The sequence below is a fragment of the Somniosus microcephalus genome, chromosome 27 (genome assembly GCF_052327205.1).
Source record: "Somniosus microcephalus isolate GS21.2 chromosome 27, FLI_Smic_1.0, whole genome shotgun sequence".
In the NCBI taxonomy this organism is placed as follows: Eukaryota; Metazoa; Chordata; class Chondrichthyes; order Squaliformes; family Somniosidae; genus Somniosus; species Somniosus microcephalus.
Genome location: NC_141013.1, coordinates 23,239,879 through 23,255,972, shown reverse-complemented (window position 1 = coordinate 23,255,972; position 16,094 = coordinate 23,239,879). Strand labels below are relative to the sequence as shown.

Below are 16,094 nucleotides of genomic sequence, written 5' to 3'. Positions count from 1 at the left end.
CACCCCGACACGGTGCGGCGTTGCTCTCTCCCAGCCCTGCCTGCGCACCAGCAGATTTCTATGGCCTCCGAGTCCCAGTCAGCGGACATTGACGGCTACTGCGTGGTGACACTAGTAGTAGACGGGACTGTGTTCAATAATTTTAAACTCCTGGTCCTGCCCGACCTCTGCGCTGCCGTTCTACTGGGGTTGGATTTCCAGTGCCACCTCAAAAGCGTTACGATGGCGTACGGTGGCCCCCTCCCCCCACTCACAGTCCGCAGCCAGCAGCCTCCAAATTGCCCGCCGCGCACCAGATGCAACCTCTCCACACTCAGAATCCCACCCCCCCCACTGTTTGCTAACCTCACCCCCGACTGTAAGCCCATCGCCACAAAGAGCAGGCGATACAGTGCCGGGGACAGGGTTTTCATCAAAACCGAAGTGGAACGGCTCCTGAAGGAGGGGATTATTGAGGGCAGCTCCAGCCCCTGGCGAGCCCAGGTTGTGGTTGTTAAGAACGGCGAGAAACAACGCCTGGTCATCGACTACAGCCAAACAATAAACCGCTACACCCTGCTGGACGCCTACCCACTCCCCCGCATAGCTGACATGGTCAACCAGATCGCGCAGTACCGCGTCTTTTCGACCATTGACCTGAAATCAGCGTACCACCAGCTCCCCATCCGCCCCGAAGACCGCCAGTATACTGCTTTTGAGGCAAACGGCCGCCTCTATCACTTCCTTAGGGTTCCCTTCGGCGTTACCAACGGGGTCTCCGTCTTCCAAAGGGAGATGGACCGGATGGTCGATCAAAACGAGCTGCAGGCCACTTTCCCTTACGCTAGATAATGTGACCATCTGCGGCCATGACTTGCAGGACCATGACGCAAACCTCGAGAAATTCCTCCGCACTGCCCAACTCCTGAACCTGACATATAACAAGGAGAAGTGCATATTCCGCACAGACCGCCTCGCCATCCTTGGCTGTGTTGTGGAACACGGGGTCATCGGTCCCGACCCGGACCGGATGTGTCCCCTTATGGAACTCCCACTACCCCACTGCCTAAAAGCTCTGAAGAGGTGCCTAGGGTTTTTTTCCTACTACGCTCAGTGGGTCCCCTACTATGCAGACAAAGCCCGTCCGCTGATCAAGCCCACCTCTTTTCCCGTGACGGCAGAGGCCCGCTTAGCCTTCCACCGTATCAAGGAAGACATTGCCAAAGCCACCATGCACGCAGTGGACGAATCCATCCCCTTCCAGGTGGAAAGCGATGCGTCCGACTTCGCTCTGGCCGCCACCCTTAATCAGGCGGGGAGACCTGTGGCATTCTTCTCACGAACCCTCCAGGGCCCGGAGACCAGACACTCCGCGGTCGAGAAGGAGGCCCAGGCTATCGTGGAGGCTGTGCGTCATTGGAGGCACTACCTGGCCGGAAAACGATTTACCCTGCTCACTGACCAGCGTTCAGTTGCTTTTATGTTCAACAACAAGCAGAGGGGCAAAAGCAAAAATGACAAGATCTTGAGGTGGAGAATTGAACTTTCCACCTACAATTACGAGATCTTGTACCGGCCTGGGAAGCTCAATGAACCCCCAGATGCCCTATCGCGTGGCACCTGCGCCAGCGCGCAGATCGATAGGCTGAGGGCCCTCCACAATGACCTCTGCCACCCGGGGGTCACCAGGTTCTTGCACTTCATCAAGGCCCGCAACCTGCCTTACTCCATCGAGGAGGTCAGGACCATGACCAAGAACTGCCAAGTCTGCGCTGAGTGCAAACCGCACTTTTATAGACCAGACAGAGCCCACCTGATAAAAGCCACTCGCCCTTTCAAACGCCTTAGCGTCGATTTCAAAGGGCCTCTCCCCTCCTCCGACCGCAATGTGTACTTCCTCAACATCATTGACGAGTACTCCCGGTTCCCGTTCGCTATCCCCTGCCCGGACATGACCAGTGCCACGGTCATTAAATCTCTGAACAGCCTCTTCACCCTGTTCGGTTTCCCCAGCTATATCCATAGCGACCGGGGCTCATCGTTTATGAGCGACGAACTCCGCCAGTACCTGCTCGCTAGGGGTATAGCCACAAACAGGACCACCAGTTACAACCCCCGGGGGAACGGACAGGTGGAAAGAGAGAATGCAACAGTTTGGAAGGCCGCCCTACTAGCCTTAAAGTCTAGGGGCCTTCCGACCTCCCGCTGGCAGGAGGTGCTCCCCGATGCGCTCCACTCGATTCGGTCACTGCTCTGCACTGCCACCAATGCCACCCCTCACGAGAAAATGTTTGTCTTCCCAAGGAAGTCCACATCGGGGACATCGTTACCGCCATGGCTGACGTCCCCAGGGCCGGTACTACTGAGAAGACAAGTGAGGGCCAATAAAACGGACCCCCTGGTCGAGAGGGTCGACCTCCTCCACGCCAACCCCCAGTACGCTTACATTGCGTACCCGGACGGGCGGGAGGACACAGTCTCCATACGAGACCTCGCACCCTCGGGGACCGCTGTAACCCACTACGACACAGTCTCCATACGAGACCTCGCACCCTCGGGGACCGCTGTAACCCACTACCCATTACCACCCCCCCCCCCCCCAACGACCCGATATCCAACCCCAGCAGCTGGCTCGCCTTGGACCGTCACCCACGAGGACTACACTCCAGGGCCCCGGACTACACTCCAGGGCCCCAGCCTACACGGGACGCGACGCCGGAAGCTCCACCACCCCTGCCGTCGCCACGTCGATCACAGCGGCAGACAAGACCTCCGGAGAGACTCCAATACACGAACTTTTAAATACACTTCACCCCGCCGGACTCATTTTTAAACAAGGGGTGAATGTGATAAACCACTGTTATACCTGTCTGTGTCTGTATGTGTATTCCACTAGGTACAGGTCTGGACATGCCTCGGCTGACTCCTCCCACTATTCCAGGTATGTAAGTGACTACCTCCCAGTCCCTTAGTATTCTGGACGGGTCAACCACTCGAGACAAGACCTTCATTCTTTAGTTAATAAAAGGCTGATTGTTACTCGCTCAACCTCAGTCTTTTGAGTAATTGATGGCACATCAGTCAGCAGTTTGGTGGGAATAGAAACATAGAAACATAGAAGATAGGAGCAGGAGTAGGCCATTCGGCCCTTCGAGCCTGCTCCGCCATTCAACGAGATCATGGCTGATCATCCAAACCCTAGCACCCGGTCCCTACACCGACAGCCATCCCACACAAGCCCTATCCCCGTAACCCCGCATATTTAATCCCCCCTAACACTAAGGGCCAATTTTTTATCATGGCCAATCAACCTAACCCGCACATCTTTGAATAGGATTGAGGGAGCAGGAAGTGGGTCTCATGGATAAGAAGAGCGTGGAGAGGTCATGAGGGGAGATCAGAGAGAAACTGGAGAAAGATGTGAGTTCAGGGCTAGGGCAGGGGGGAACCTTAGAGGAAGTTTGACCCGGTGGATGTCATGCTTTGGATGTCATGTTAGTAAACACAACATTTCCCCTGGACTACTGTATCTGAGAGTGATCTATCAAATTTGATAATAGATTTTATACAAGCTCTACAGTAATTAGTCACCGTCTCTGAGTGTGTTCATTTTGTGGCTAGTCCATTATAAACGATAACACCAGAAGCTTGCAAGTACTTTTAAGTAAACAATAATAATGTTACAGTGAATAATTTTTAGATTGTATACAATTTAGCAAAGTTATGATATTATTTTAAAGTGGCCCAGAGGCCAAACAGTTGAAAAACATCAGGGGGCTCTCTCTGTGCATTAGATAGAATTACATAGAGGCAACAGCACAGAAACAGGCCATTCAGCCCAACTGGTCTATGACGGTGTTTATGCTCCACACAAGCCTCCTCTCACCCTACTTCATCTCACCTTATCAGCATATCCTTCTATTCCTTTCTCCCACGTGTTTATCTAGCTTCCCCTTAAATGCATCTCTGCTATCCGCCTCAACTACTCCCTGTGGTAGCGAGTTCCACATTCTATCCACTCTCTGGGTAAAGACGTTTCTCCTGTAGTCCTTATTGGATTTATTAGTGACTATCTTATATTTATGACACAAAAGCTTTGGATTCCCCCACAATTAGGTGTCATAAGTGCTTTTATAAAGAACATGTCTACCATTTTACCGCAGGTGAATCTTTGAAATTCTCTGCCCCAGAGGGCTGTGGAGGCTCACTCGTTGAGTATATTCAAGATAAAGATCGATAGATTTTTGAATATTAAAGGAATCTAGGGATATGGGGATTGGGCAGGAAAGTGGAGATGAGGTAGAAGATCAGCCATGATCTTATTGATTGAAGGGCCAAATGGCCGACTCCTGCTCCTATTTCTTATGTTCTTATTATCTAGCACACTGAGGAAATCTGCCCAGCAGCCTAAAGGTTAACGTGCGTAGGCCAGTGCTAGGTATTGCTACAATTGTACAGTATTGAGATCTTCAAATAGTGGAAGTATTCTCTCGACTGACTGTCAGTTTGCTAGCTGTAATGGATATGCGTCTTTCTGTTTGTGTTAGGAAAGCAATGAAAAAAGAATGGAAGAGCAGTTTAACCAGCTGTCCATGAAACTTGACAAAATAGAAGCAACACAGAAAATGAATGCGGAGCTTTGCAGCATTAAACATGTCGAGAAGAAACTAAATGTGATCATCATTAGCATAGAAAAGAAAATATGGAAAGAAATAGAGGACATCAAAGCTGAAACTAATGTTGGTGAGAACATATCAGTGTTTGCATGGTTCCATAATTTACACATCCTTAAGGACATTGCCTTATGACCCAGCTTGGTATTAAAGACAAGGATTTGTTTCACTCCTATAGAGTTATACAGCACAGAAAAAGGCCCTTCGGCCCATTGTGTCTGCGCCAGCCATCAAGCCCTGTCTATTCTAATCCCATTTTCCAGCACTTGGTCCATAGCCTTGTATGCTATGGCATTTCAAGTGCTCCTCTAAATGCTTCTTGAATGTTGTGAGGGTTCCTGCCTCTACCACCCTTTCAGGCAGTGAGTTTCAGATTCCGACCACCCTCTGGGTGAAAAAGGTTTTCCTCAAATCCCCTCTAAACCTCCTGCCCCTTATCTTGAAACTATGCCCCCTGGTTATTGACCCTTCTACTAAGGGGAAAAGTTCCTTTCTATCTACCCTATCTATGCCCCTCATAATTTTGTACACCTCAATCAGGTCCCCCCTCAGCCTTCTCTGCTCTAAGGAAAACAACCCCAGCCTGTCCAGTCTCTCTTCATTGCTGAAGCACTCCAGCCCAGGTAGCATCCTGGTGAATCTCCTCTCCACCCTCTCCAATGCAATCACATCCTTCCTATAATGTGGTGACCAGAACTGCACACAGTATTCCAAAATATACTATTGAATTGTCAGGTGACATTTCCCCGGGCATCAGCAGCCCTCCAGTACTTTGCTCGAATTCTTCATTGTGTGAACCCAGACAAAGTGTGTAGAAAAGCTGCTCGACCATGTGTGGCATCACAGCCGAGCCCAGTTCCTGCCTTCACCTAATATCCACACGCAGGTGCTTTCCAGCAGAGAGGGCTCGGAACAGCAGCTCAGAGTGAGAAAGCTGGGTGATTATTTTCACTCCCTAGCCAGGGATGCCAAGGTCAATTATAGTGCATCGATTGCAATCCTGCTGAGAGCAACCAATTCAGCCCAGGCTAGGGGATCCGACTTGGGATCTGTTGGTCTGTGTGCGTCGCTGGTATAGGGCATCCCTCGGGGCATTGGATGGAGTTGTTCAAATTGGAAACTTAGCTACCTCGTATTTGTGATTGGGAATATTTATTCCCATCATAGTCATTAGATCAGATTACTGTTCATACGGTTTATTAAAATCCGTTATATTAAAGCTAATGTATATTTTAGATTTTTTTCTGATTTTTGTTTATACCCACTACACTTAATGCAATGCTTTACACTTCTGATTTTTGTGTTTTGTCAAGGCTTTACAGCTGTTTATGAAAGCATTGGATCCTTAAGACAAATACTTGAAGCAAAAATGAAGCTGGATAAAGACCAATTGGAGAAACAGATTCTTCAGGTGAAGCAAATGATGGATTCCATTCCTCCGGACCCTAGTGAATAACAGAATCACGGTCCGTGGTGCACAACCTTCTTTAGACACTGCCCAATAATCATAATCTAAAACTACATTCACCTTTATATCGGTAGATGCTTGAAGCTACTTCATATAGCCTTTGTTTAGCAAGGAGGGGTCTCAGTAAAACCATTTAAACACCTGTATCCATGAGCGTAAGTTTAACCAAGGAAATCAGCAAATTGTACTGGTTTGAGTACTGTACATCAAACTCAGCGTTAAGCCTTTATTCCCAATAAAGTAACTTGTGTGTGAATTTCCTGGTACAGAAGATGCTTTAATGGGATGTATATCTGATTTGAGTTTTTAAAATTAAAGCAGTGTAACACGATCGCACTGTGAACAGAGCTATTCAATCCTTTCTTCTATATGTCCATAATCTGGGTTTACAATATTTGTCACATAGTTCCAGAACCAGTTTACCAGTCCTGAAGATGAATTCTGTGAAAATTGTACTGTAAATAAGAAGTTTAATCAAGGTTAGCAACATTTACCAACACACTGTCTGGAAGTCTGGTGGGTATTGGCATAACATCGCCTTCCATGATAACATTGTGACCAGAGCAGTTTCTACCCGCTCTCCCACCTGTTACTGTAAATTGGACAGGCTTGGGTGCTTTACAGCGGCACTATACACTTTATTACTGCAGCACTATACACTTTATTACAGTATTACACACTTTATTACTGCAGCATTATACACTTTGTTACTGCAGCACTATATATTTTATTATTGCAGTATTATACACTTTATTACTGCAGTATTATACACTTTATTACTGCAGTATTATACACTTTATTACTGCAGTATTATACACTTTATTACTGCAGTATTATGCACTGTTACAGCAGCACTATACACTTCATTACTGCAGCATTATACACTTTATTACAGCAGCACTATACACTTTATTACTGCAGCATTATACACTTTATTACAGCAGCACTATACACTTTATTACTGCAGCATTATACACTTTATTACAGCAGCACTATACACTTTATTACTGCAGCATTATACACTTTATTACTGCAGCATTATACACTGTTACAGCAGCACTATACACTTTATTACTGCAGCATTATACACTTTATTACAGCAGCACTATACACTTTATTACATCAGTATTACACACTTTATTACTGCAGTATTATACACTTTATTACTGCAGCATTATACACTTTATTACTGCAGCATTATACACTTTGTTACTGCAGCACTATATATTTTATTATTGCAGTATTATACACTTTATTACTGCAGTATTATACACTTTATTACTGCAGTATTATACACTTTATTACTGCAGTATTATGCACTGTTACAGCAGCACTATACACTTCATTACTGCAGCATTATACACTTTATTACAGCAGCACTATACACTTTATTACTGCAGCATTATACACTTTATTACAGCAGCACTATACACTTTATTACTGCAGCATTATACACTTTATTACAGCAGCACTATACACTTTATTACTGCAGCATTATACACTTTATTACTGCAGCATTATACACTGTTACAGCAGCACTATACACTTTATTACTGCAGCATTATACACTTTATTACAGCAGCACTATACACTTTATTACATCAGCATTACACACTTTATTACTGCAGTATTATACACTTTATTACTGCAGCATTATACACTTTATTACTGCAGCATTATACACTTTGTTACAGCAGCACTATACACTTTATTACTGCAGTATTACCATGTTTAAACTGAGACAAACTTGTAAAACAATTTACCCTGTCAGTAGCCCCCAGGAAAGTAGTTTGCAAAATATGAGCACCAGTCTGTGGTCATTTTAAGTGCTCTCTGTGCTTGCAGTGACCCTTATTAAAAAAAGGATTCAAATATTAAAAGCAGCAGCATAGCAACCTGCTACTTTATTGTGGTGCATTGTGGATTGCTGCGATTAGGAGTTGTTCCTGCAATTCCCCAGCTCGGAGTTCCTGATCTTGGCCTTGCTGCAAAAGGAGGCAGTGAATGGAGGGGAGGTCGTTCCACAGGGAAGGTGAGAACGTTCCACAGGGAAGGGGAGGTCGTTCCACAGGGAAGGTGAGAACACACTCATTCTGATTAAAACCGCCCGCAGTTCTCAATTCATATGATTGATTGCAGCTTTTTAAAACATTTCTTTATAATTGGATTCTGAAGAAAGTAAACCTTATTTTATTGTATGCTATTAAACATATTTTATAAAGCTATTGAACAATTAGGGCTACATGTATATTTTATTAGTTAATTCTATGTTTTGGATGTACATTCACACACGTATTTTGAGAGTATACGTTCCTATATGTAGTTTACAAAGTCACTGCACATCCTGCCAGCGGTGCCTACAGGAGGAATGCATCAACACATCCGGGCTTCTTGGCGTGAGTGTGCTTGCACTGGGAGTAATACAGAACTTGAGGCTAAGGCAGCTTGTTTGCCCTAGGGTTCTGGGAGTTAGTTAGGCTTGGAGACAGTGGGGAGGTGAGTACTGGCAGTCATGTTTTTCCAGATCATGGCGAGCTCCCCCACCTCCCATGTCTACTGAGTGGGTTGCTGCACCGAGGGTGTAGTTTGTGGTGAGGAGGGTCTCCACGAACGGGCTGATTGGTATTTCACCAGTTCCAGGCAATGTTAATGTAAGTTTTTGAAATTCTCATTTATAGTGCATTTTCTATTTATATGTGTTTATACTGAGCCTAATTATGCATACGCGGTAATAACAGCTGATTAAAACAATATGTGATAGCCAAGTCTGTTAATCATTCCAAAATTCCCATTAGCAGAGACAATCTTTGTCATTATTACACAAGGGTGATTGACACATAAGGCGCAACTTTAACTGCGAGCGGAATTGGGTGGGTGGTGAGGCGAGTGCCAAACTTCGGCAGCATGAGGTGCGTGACTTTAATTCCCAGGCCTCACCTGCACACCACTGGCCAGGTACCCGGTGGGCGGGAGTGCAATGTCGGGCGGCAGGAAGCCACCAGCCAACACCAAATAAAGGGTCGCCAGCAACAAGATAAGTTGCAGGGAGAGGGTTTTGGGAGGAGGGGGGAGCCCGGGACAGAGCAGGCCTAAACTTTCCTTATGGGGCCTGGTGGAGCACTCCTTTTTGAAAAAAAGTAACAATACATAATTGGGCCTCTTCCAGCTCAGATCCTCTTCCCACACGTTTCACCGGGCAGGAACTCCACAACAGCTTCCCCGCTCAGGCCACCAGTTACAATTACTTGACAAAGGGTTTTCACCCGAAACGTTGACTCTATTTTCTCTCCACGGATGTTGCCTGGCCTGCTGAGTTTTTCCAGCATTTTCTGTTGTTATTTTGGATTTCCAGCATCTGCAGTATTTTGCTATCGTTACAATTACAGTCTGGGCCCGATGACATGTATATGTAAAGGAAGAGCCTGTTGACTTCAGGGAGGCATCCTTGCCTCCTGCTTAGAAGAAATGGTGCAGAACGCCAGCGGGTATGTCTCCCGCCCGATTTTAACTGCCCGCCCACTCGTTTTCTGCCAGGCTCGTGGGGTTAAAATCGCCCCTATAGTTTCAGTAAACTTTTTAAACAATAATTTTAAGTAACACACTTTTGTTCTACCTACTCCATTGTTACGTTTGTTCTTAGATGAAGTGTTGTTGCTATGAATTAGTGATTATTAATGGAAGTTTTAGCTTCCTGGAGCTTTACTGAATTGTCTGCCAATTAATTATCAACTTCCAAATTCCTGTTTCTAAAAATCAGAGACTCTTTTTAGAATTTAGTATTTTGCTAAAGAAGCAGTTTTGACATGCAGTGGTTAAGATTTTTAAAAAGTTTATTGCATTTGAAACACTTTTTGCACTTTTATGAGACTTAACTAAAGATATAGAATTACGTAGAATCTACAGCACAGAAACAGGCCATTTGGCCCAACTGATCTGTGCCGATATTTATACTCTACACCAGCCTCCTCCCACTCTAATGACCTCTTCCCACCCTGCCTCATATCCCTCTATTCCCTTCTCCCTCATCTTTGCACCAAGCCTGCCCTTAGATATACCAATGCTGTCTCGTTCAACTTCTCCATGAGGCAGCAAGTTCCACATTCTCACTACTCTGTGTAAAGAAATTCATCCTAAATTCTTTCATCTGTTAGTGGCGATCCTATATTTATACCCCCTTGTCCTGGACTCACCCACAAGTAGAAACAGTTTCTCCACACCCACCCTATCAAATTGCTTTATCATTTTAAATGTTCCTTAGCGTCTGCACAAAGCTAGATGAAGATGTTTTAGCTGTTACTCTGGGTTGTAGCTTTACAAATGTATCCCCTTTTGTATTCATAATACTGCCAGGAATATGCTTTTGGCTTACTTTAAAATGTTAACGCATATGTGCTGTAATTAGTGAAAATTGATTCAAATAAAATTCAACTCTTTTTGTCTCTTCGACATTTATTGTTTACATCCACAACATATTTTCAGGAAGATATAAAAGGGTCTACACAAGTGATAGACCGTCTGTCCCCTACCATTAAAATAGGTTCCTACCATTAAGTCCCAGAATCACTGATCGTATGAATGTAATACTTTAGTGAGGTGATTCTTGTCATTTCTTTGCTGGTTTACTGGCCCTACCTTTCCTGAAGGTGTTGACATGTTGTTGGCTGCAGTTCCACTGGTGCCCTCTGGTCTAGATGGGAATTCTTCTGTGAACCTCACCAGGCTATAGGACCATGGGAGCATCACTGTCAAGTCTGATCCTTATTCAAATATCAATGCTCGGATTCCTGGCTAGTGATCAGGAGTAAGAACTGGCTCTGATTTTTCCCTTCCCAACTCAGGTGCTGATATCAGTTACAGTCCCCCCTCCCCCTCCCCGATAACCCATCTGAGTTCAGCTAATTCAGCATAGACAGGTTCTTCCTGATCTGCAGGTTCAGCTGTTTTTTGTGTTAAGCAGATGAGCCATTTGGAGATCAGGTCCTTTTAATCTTACCTTAAATTAACACAAAATCAAACAAAAGCCGGTATTTCACTTAGGATCTGCAGATCTCCAATGGTGTTGATCGAAGGATAGAAAGAACTTGCATTTAAATAGTGCTTTTCACAACAACAGGATATCTAAAAGCCAATGAAATACTTTTGAAATGCAGTCACTGTTGTAATGTAGGGAAATGAGTAAGTTGGAGGATGCACTGTTTTACAAAGGCAAGCAGCATACTGTATATTGCATAAAGTATTATCTTGCTTAAAGCCATAAGGTCTATTGGCCTAGAAATTCAGTTGGCTGCGCCACCCGTTAGCACCTTAAGAGGGCGCTAAGTGGGTCGCAAGCCACTGCCCACGCCTCCCGCTAAATTCAGCGGGACGCTAGTGGTGGCGCTAGCCGCTAGCGCTGCGCCGCTACCGATGACGTCATCGGTGTGCGCAGCGCCCCGGCCGCGATATTTGGAAGCGCCCCCTGATTTACCGCCGGACGCTATGTGCGACCGGTTCAGGGTTACCGCCGGACGCTATGTCCGACTGGTTCAGGGGGGGCCTACCTGCGGCGGTAGAGGCGCAAATTAAAGGAGAGGTGCGGGGCGGCCAGCACCTCTCTGCGCTCCCGTCCCCGGCCTCCTGACCCCCCCCCCCCCGCCCGCGGAGTGCCGGCTGCGTTCCAAGAGCCCAGCACTTCTCCGCGGTGCCGGGCTCTTTTGCCGGCACTCGCGATCCTCGGGAGCCCAGCTGGGCCCCAGATCGCGCTGAACAAGGCCCTTCCCCTTTAAGGGGAGGAAGGCCTGCAATACCGCAGCGCCACACGCTGCGGCACGTTGCGCTACGATATTCAGTCGCAGCGCCCCAAGAGGGATGCGGGGCGCCTCCAGTAGCGCTGCGCTTCCCTTTGGGGCGCTACCACTGAATTTCCGGCGGGCGGCCGCGAATGCTGCCGGGGCGCTACTTTTAGCGCCCTGGCGAGGCTGGCGCCCCAAACGGGGCTATAGTCAATTTCTAGGCCATTTACTCTACACAGGCACTTCCTGAGGTAAATTAGTTTCTCCTCAAGGTCAGAAAAACCAGGAGAAAATTACTGGCTTTTTTCTTTTAAGCGATTGTTTTGTAACTGTAAGTAGTGTGACACTTTAAAGCAGGATGGATAACCTGTTACACTGCACGTGAGTCCCAGGCACTGTTGCAAGAGGAGGAGAGGAAGGGAGGATGTTGGAATGTACACCGCCACCAAAAGATTGGGGAAAGAAACTTGTAAGAGACCCCCACTATTTTTTTTTTTGAGTGGTTCCTGGAAAATAAATTAAAATTTCCTTACACAACTAAATATGTACCTCGCATCCGATACATGTCTGACTAAATAAATACATCTCTACATGGAAGCTCTTTACTGCCCTTTACAGGCCAGAGGTACAGTCACTGTTGTGATGTAGCGAAATGCAGCAGCCAAATCGCACACAGCAAGGTCCCACAAACAGAAAAAAATGAACACAAGAACTGAACGCTTTGATTAATGGTTTCTCACAGTAGATAGACTAACCACAACTGAAGGTCGTTAAACTGAACCAAAGTAGCTATTCTCCACTTTAATGAATATCAAATGAAATGAGAGAGGAGGCTACTATGGTCTCTGTTGAAATGGAGCTGGTACACAGCAGATGGCTATAGTGCAAAGTAAACAACGTTTTACACACAAATACAAACACTCAGGACCAAATCATGCTTTTTAAAGTCGTGTTCACTAAACATGTTAATAATTTAGCAAGAATTGTTCACAATAGAATCCAAAGTTTGTCCTTTTTAAAAAAAATTACAATCTCCACCAAGCGAAGATAGATTGGTCTATGGGATTTCTCCATTCACGATTGCCATTATTTACTTCTCCATTATCAGACAGCAACAGCAAGGACTAGCTGGCAGTCTGAATAATGTCCGGCTTCTCCCACTTATACAAAGCGGCATATCGTTTTTTTTTACTAGCAACCCCATTTGAAACAAACAACATGAAAAAAGCAACCATGGCAATCAAATTCACAACCTTCTGATCAGTATGACAGCCACTGATTGCTCGTTGCCATTGGGCCAACACGGAAATGGATTTTAAATCTCTAGCTAATTAGCTAGGCATTTGCTTGCATTAATTGAAGAGTCACGCCTCAGTGCTAACTTGTTTCTGTATTTGCTAAATGCCATAAAATCTGATGTACATAATTTCTTATTCATGTTTTTATAACCATGATCTCATTGAATTGCGGAGCAGGCTTGAGGAGCCGAATGGCCGACTCCTGCTCCTATCTTCTGTGTTTCTATAACCTAGAAATTACATTTGACAATATTAGCAGACAAAATGACTGTCCATTATTTCAGCAAAGGCATTAACTTGTTTATTTTAAAGGGGTTAACACCTGCATTACAATAACGGGCAGAGGAATGTCATGAACACTGTAAAAATTCATCTGCTAATAACACTAAGAAAAATTAAGTATTTTTGTCTCATTTTAGTTTGTGAGCTGTTCCTTTAAATCCAGTTTACAAACTGACTACAGTTCAGATTCTTGTACCAAGCCTCTATCAATAAAAGGTTTAAAGTTTCATCAGTTACAGGCTGGATACTGGAATAATTCAAACTTAACAACGCTTTGTGATTGGTTTGGGTTTGTGTATGACTGACAGTCTCTTTTTAAATTTGAATGGTCAGGTATTCAAAATCCAAGTCCCGTTAACTCTCTTCTAGGATATTTTTTAAAAAAAAAGTGTGTTTAAGTTGGAGTCAACCTTGAGATTCTTTGAAAGAACCTACCAGTTTGAAGGCCCCACAGTAATAAGAAATTTGAAAGAGGAAGCAACACTGCACATTTGAAAGTTATTTGCAAAGATTTAGCATAGTTCTTAGAGTTGTGGTATTATGTGCACTCAAGGGGGTCAGAGGCTAGGCTACCACAGTATGTCTTGGCCACTGGTTCAACATGCAGGATGGTCAACAATAAAACCGATAGATTCATAGAAACTTACAGCACAGAAGGAGGCCATTCAGCCCGTCGTGCCTGTGCTAGCTCTTTGAAAGAGCAGTTGTGTTTAGTCCCATTGAGGAGAAAGAAAAGATAGGTTAGTAAGAAAACCAAGGAGCTGGAAGATCTGAGTATAGGGCATAGGGCAGTGAGAGATTGCATAAGAGACCCAGGGGGAAAAATTCGGTTGGCTTGCACCTCCCGTGTGCACCCTAAGAGGGTGCTAATGGGGCGCAAAGCAACGAGCACCCGGGTGCGGCGATGTTTGCGCCACTTACGAAATTGATGAGTTTTTGCGGCGGCGCAAAAGTTTACCGCCCCGATCTCCCGTGCCTGCAGATCATGACGTCAGTCGAGCGTGCAACGCCCTGGTGGCGCCCCGGACTGGATATTGAGTGGCGCCCCCCCTCCTTTCCACTTGGCGCAAGCAACGACAGGGAGACTGGAACGTTTCCCAGTCGGTGAGGGGCTGGTGGGGGGGGGGGGCGGGGGGTGCTATTTAAAGGCGGCCTCTTCTTGGCTTTTTCTGTGGTAGACATTTTTGCACCACTCATTCTGACAGAGAGAGAGAGAGATTCTGAGATAGAGAGACTTCTGCATAGAGTCAACGCTGTGTGAAGTAGTTTTGGCTACTGAGCATCACTTTGCAGGCACTTTTGGATTTGACCTTCATTACTTTGATTGCCAAGAGACCATGGGGGCTGCACTGATTCGGGGCGTCATCCTGCGCCTGCAGAATCGGAGGCAACAGAGACGCAGAGAGAGAGTGGCAATCATGGCCAGACGGAGGAGGGCCAACAGGCATCTGCACAGGAGACCTTACCCTCCCAGGGTATTCCGGGAACAATTCTTCTACATTAATTTGTCTGAGGAGCAGTGTTTACGCAGGCTGCACTTCAGCAAGGAGGTGGTCACTGAGCGCTGCCACCTGCTGCAGCCAGATCTGCAGCCTCTACCGAGGACCAGGACATCTCTGTTGGTGGCTGTGAAGGCCACAGTGGCTCTGACCTTTTATGCCACGGGCTCCTTTCAAGCAGCTACTGGGGACATCGCCAATATCTCTCAGTTCGCGGTCCATTGCACAAATGCCCTTTATAAAAGGAGACGCCAGTACATCTCTTTCCCGGTGACCCGGGCCAAACAGCATGAACGTGCATTGGGCTTTGCGAAGATAGTAGGTTTCCCCATGGTGCAGGGCGCCATTGACTGCACGCATGTGGCATTGCGGGCACCGCATGAGAATGCAGAGTTTTTCCAAAACCGCAAGGGATTCCACTCCTTAAATGTCCAGTTGGTCTGTGGCCACAGACAGCTGATACTTGCTGTCAATGCCCGTTATCCTGGCAGCAGCCACGATGCTTTCATCCTGCGCCAGACTGGTGTGCCAGACCTTGTCCAGACACCGCATCAGCCAAGTGGTTGGCTCCTCGGGGACAAGGGTTATCCACCGTGCACCTGGCTGATGACACCGCTCCGTAACCCCAACACCCCTGCTGAGCTGCGGTAAATTGAGAGCCATCTCGCCACCAGGAACATCGTTGAGCAGACGATCGGCGTGCACAAGCAATGGAGTCTGGACCACTCAGGAGGAGCCCTGCAGTACTCGCCTGAGCGAGTCTCCCACTTCATAGTTGTGTGCTGCATGCTTCATAACCTGGCAATCCTCAGGACCCAGCCAATGCCACCAGGCCTTGGAGCACCACCGGAGGAGGAGGAAGAGGAGGAGGATGATCAGCAGCAGCACCAAGGCGGGAGGGAGGCCCACAATGTTGAAACTGTAAGGGTCGTCCGTCAACGGCTGATAACAAGCCCCTTCTGGGCCCCTACAGAGGAAATGGCTTCTGGTATGGAGAACAACATGAATGAAAGCAACCTGCAACCCCAAAGCCAGCCAAGGCAGCAATGATTCCAAAGGCCAAACCTATACATTTTGAATACAAAAACTTTTTTATTTTACAAACTCTTGTGTGTCATTTCTTC

General features: G+C 46.4%; 1 protein-coding gene across 2 annotated transcripts in view; it reads left to right on the top strand.

The window, feature by feature from the left end:
* Positions 1–10,566, top strand: part of LOC147100067 (protein FAM81A-like) — a 52,855-nt gene extending 42,289 nt beyond the window's left edge. For both annotated transcript variants that reach the window (XM_085968696.1, XM_085968695.1), the window contains 2 exons: positions 4,527–4,722; positions 5,966–10,566. In XM_085968696.1, the coding sequence (XP_085824822.1) occupies positions 4,527–4,722; positions 5,966–6,108 (339 nt within the window). In that variant the 3' untranslated portion in view covers positions 6,109–10,566. The remainder of the gene's footprint in view (positions 1–4,526; positions 4,723–5,965) is intronic.
* Positions 10,567–16,094: the final 5,528 nt, after the last annotated feature.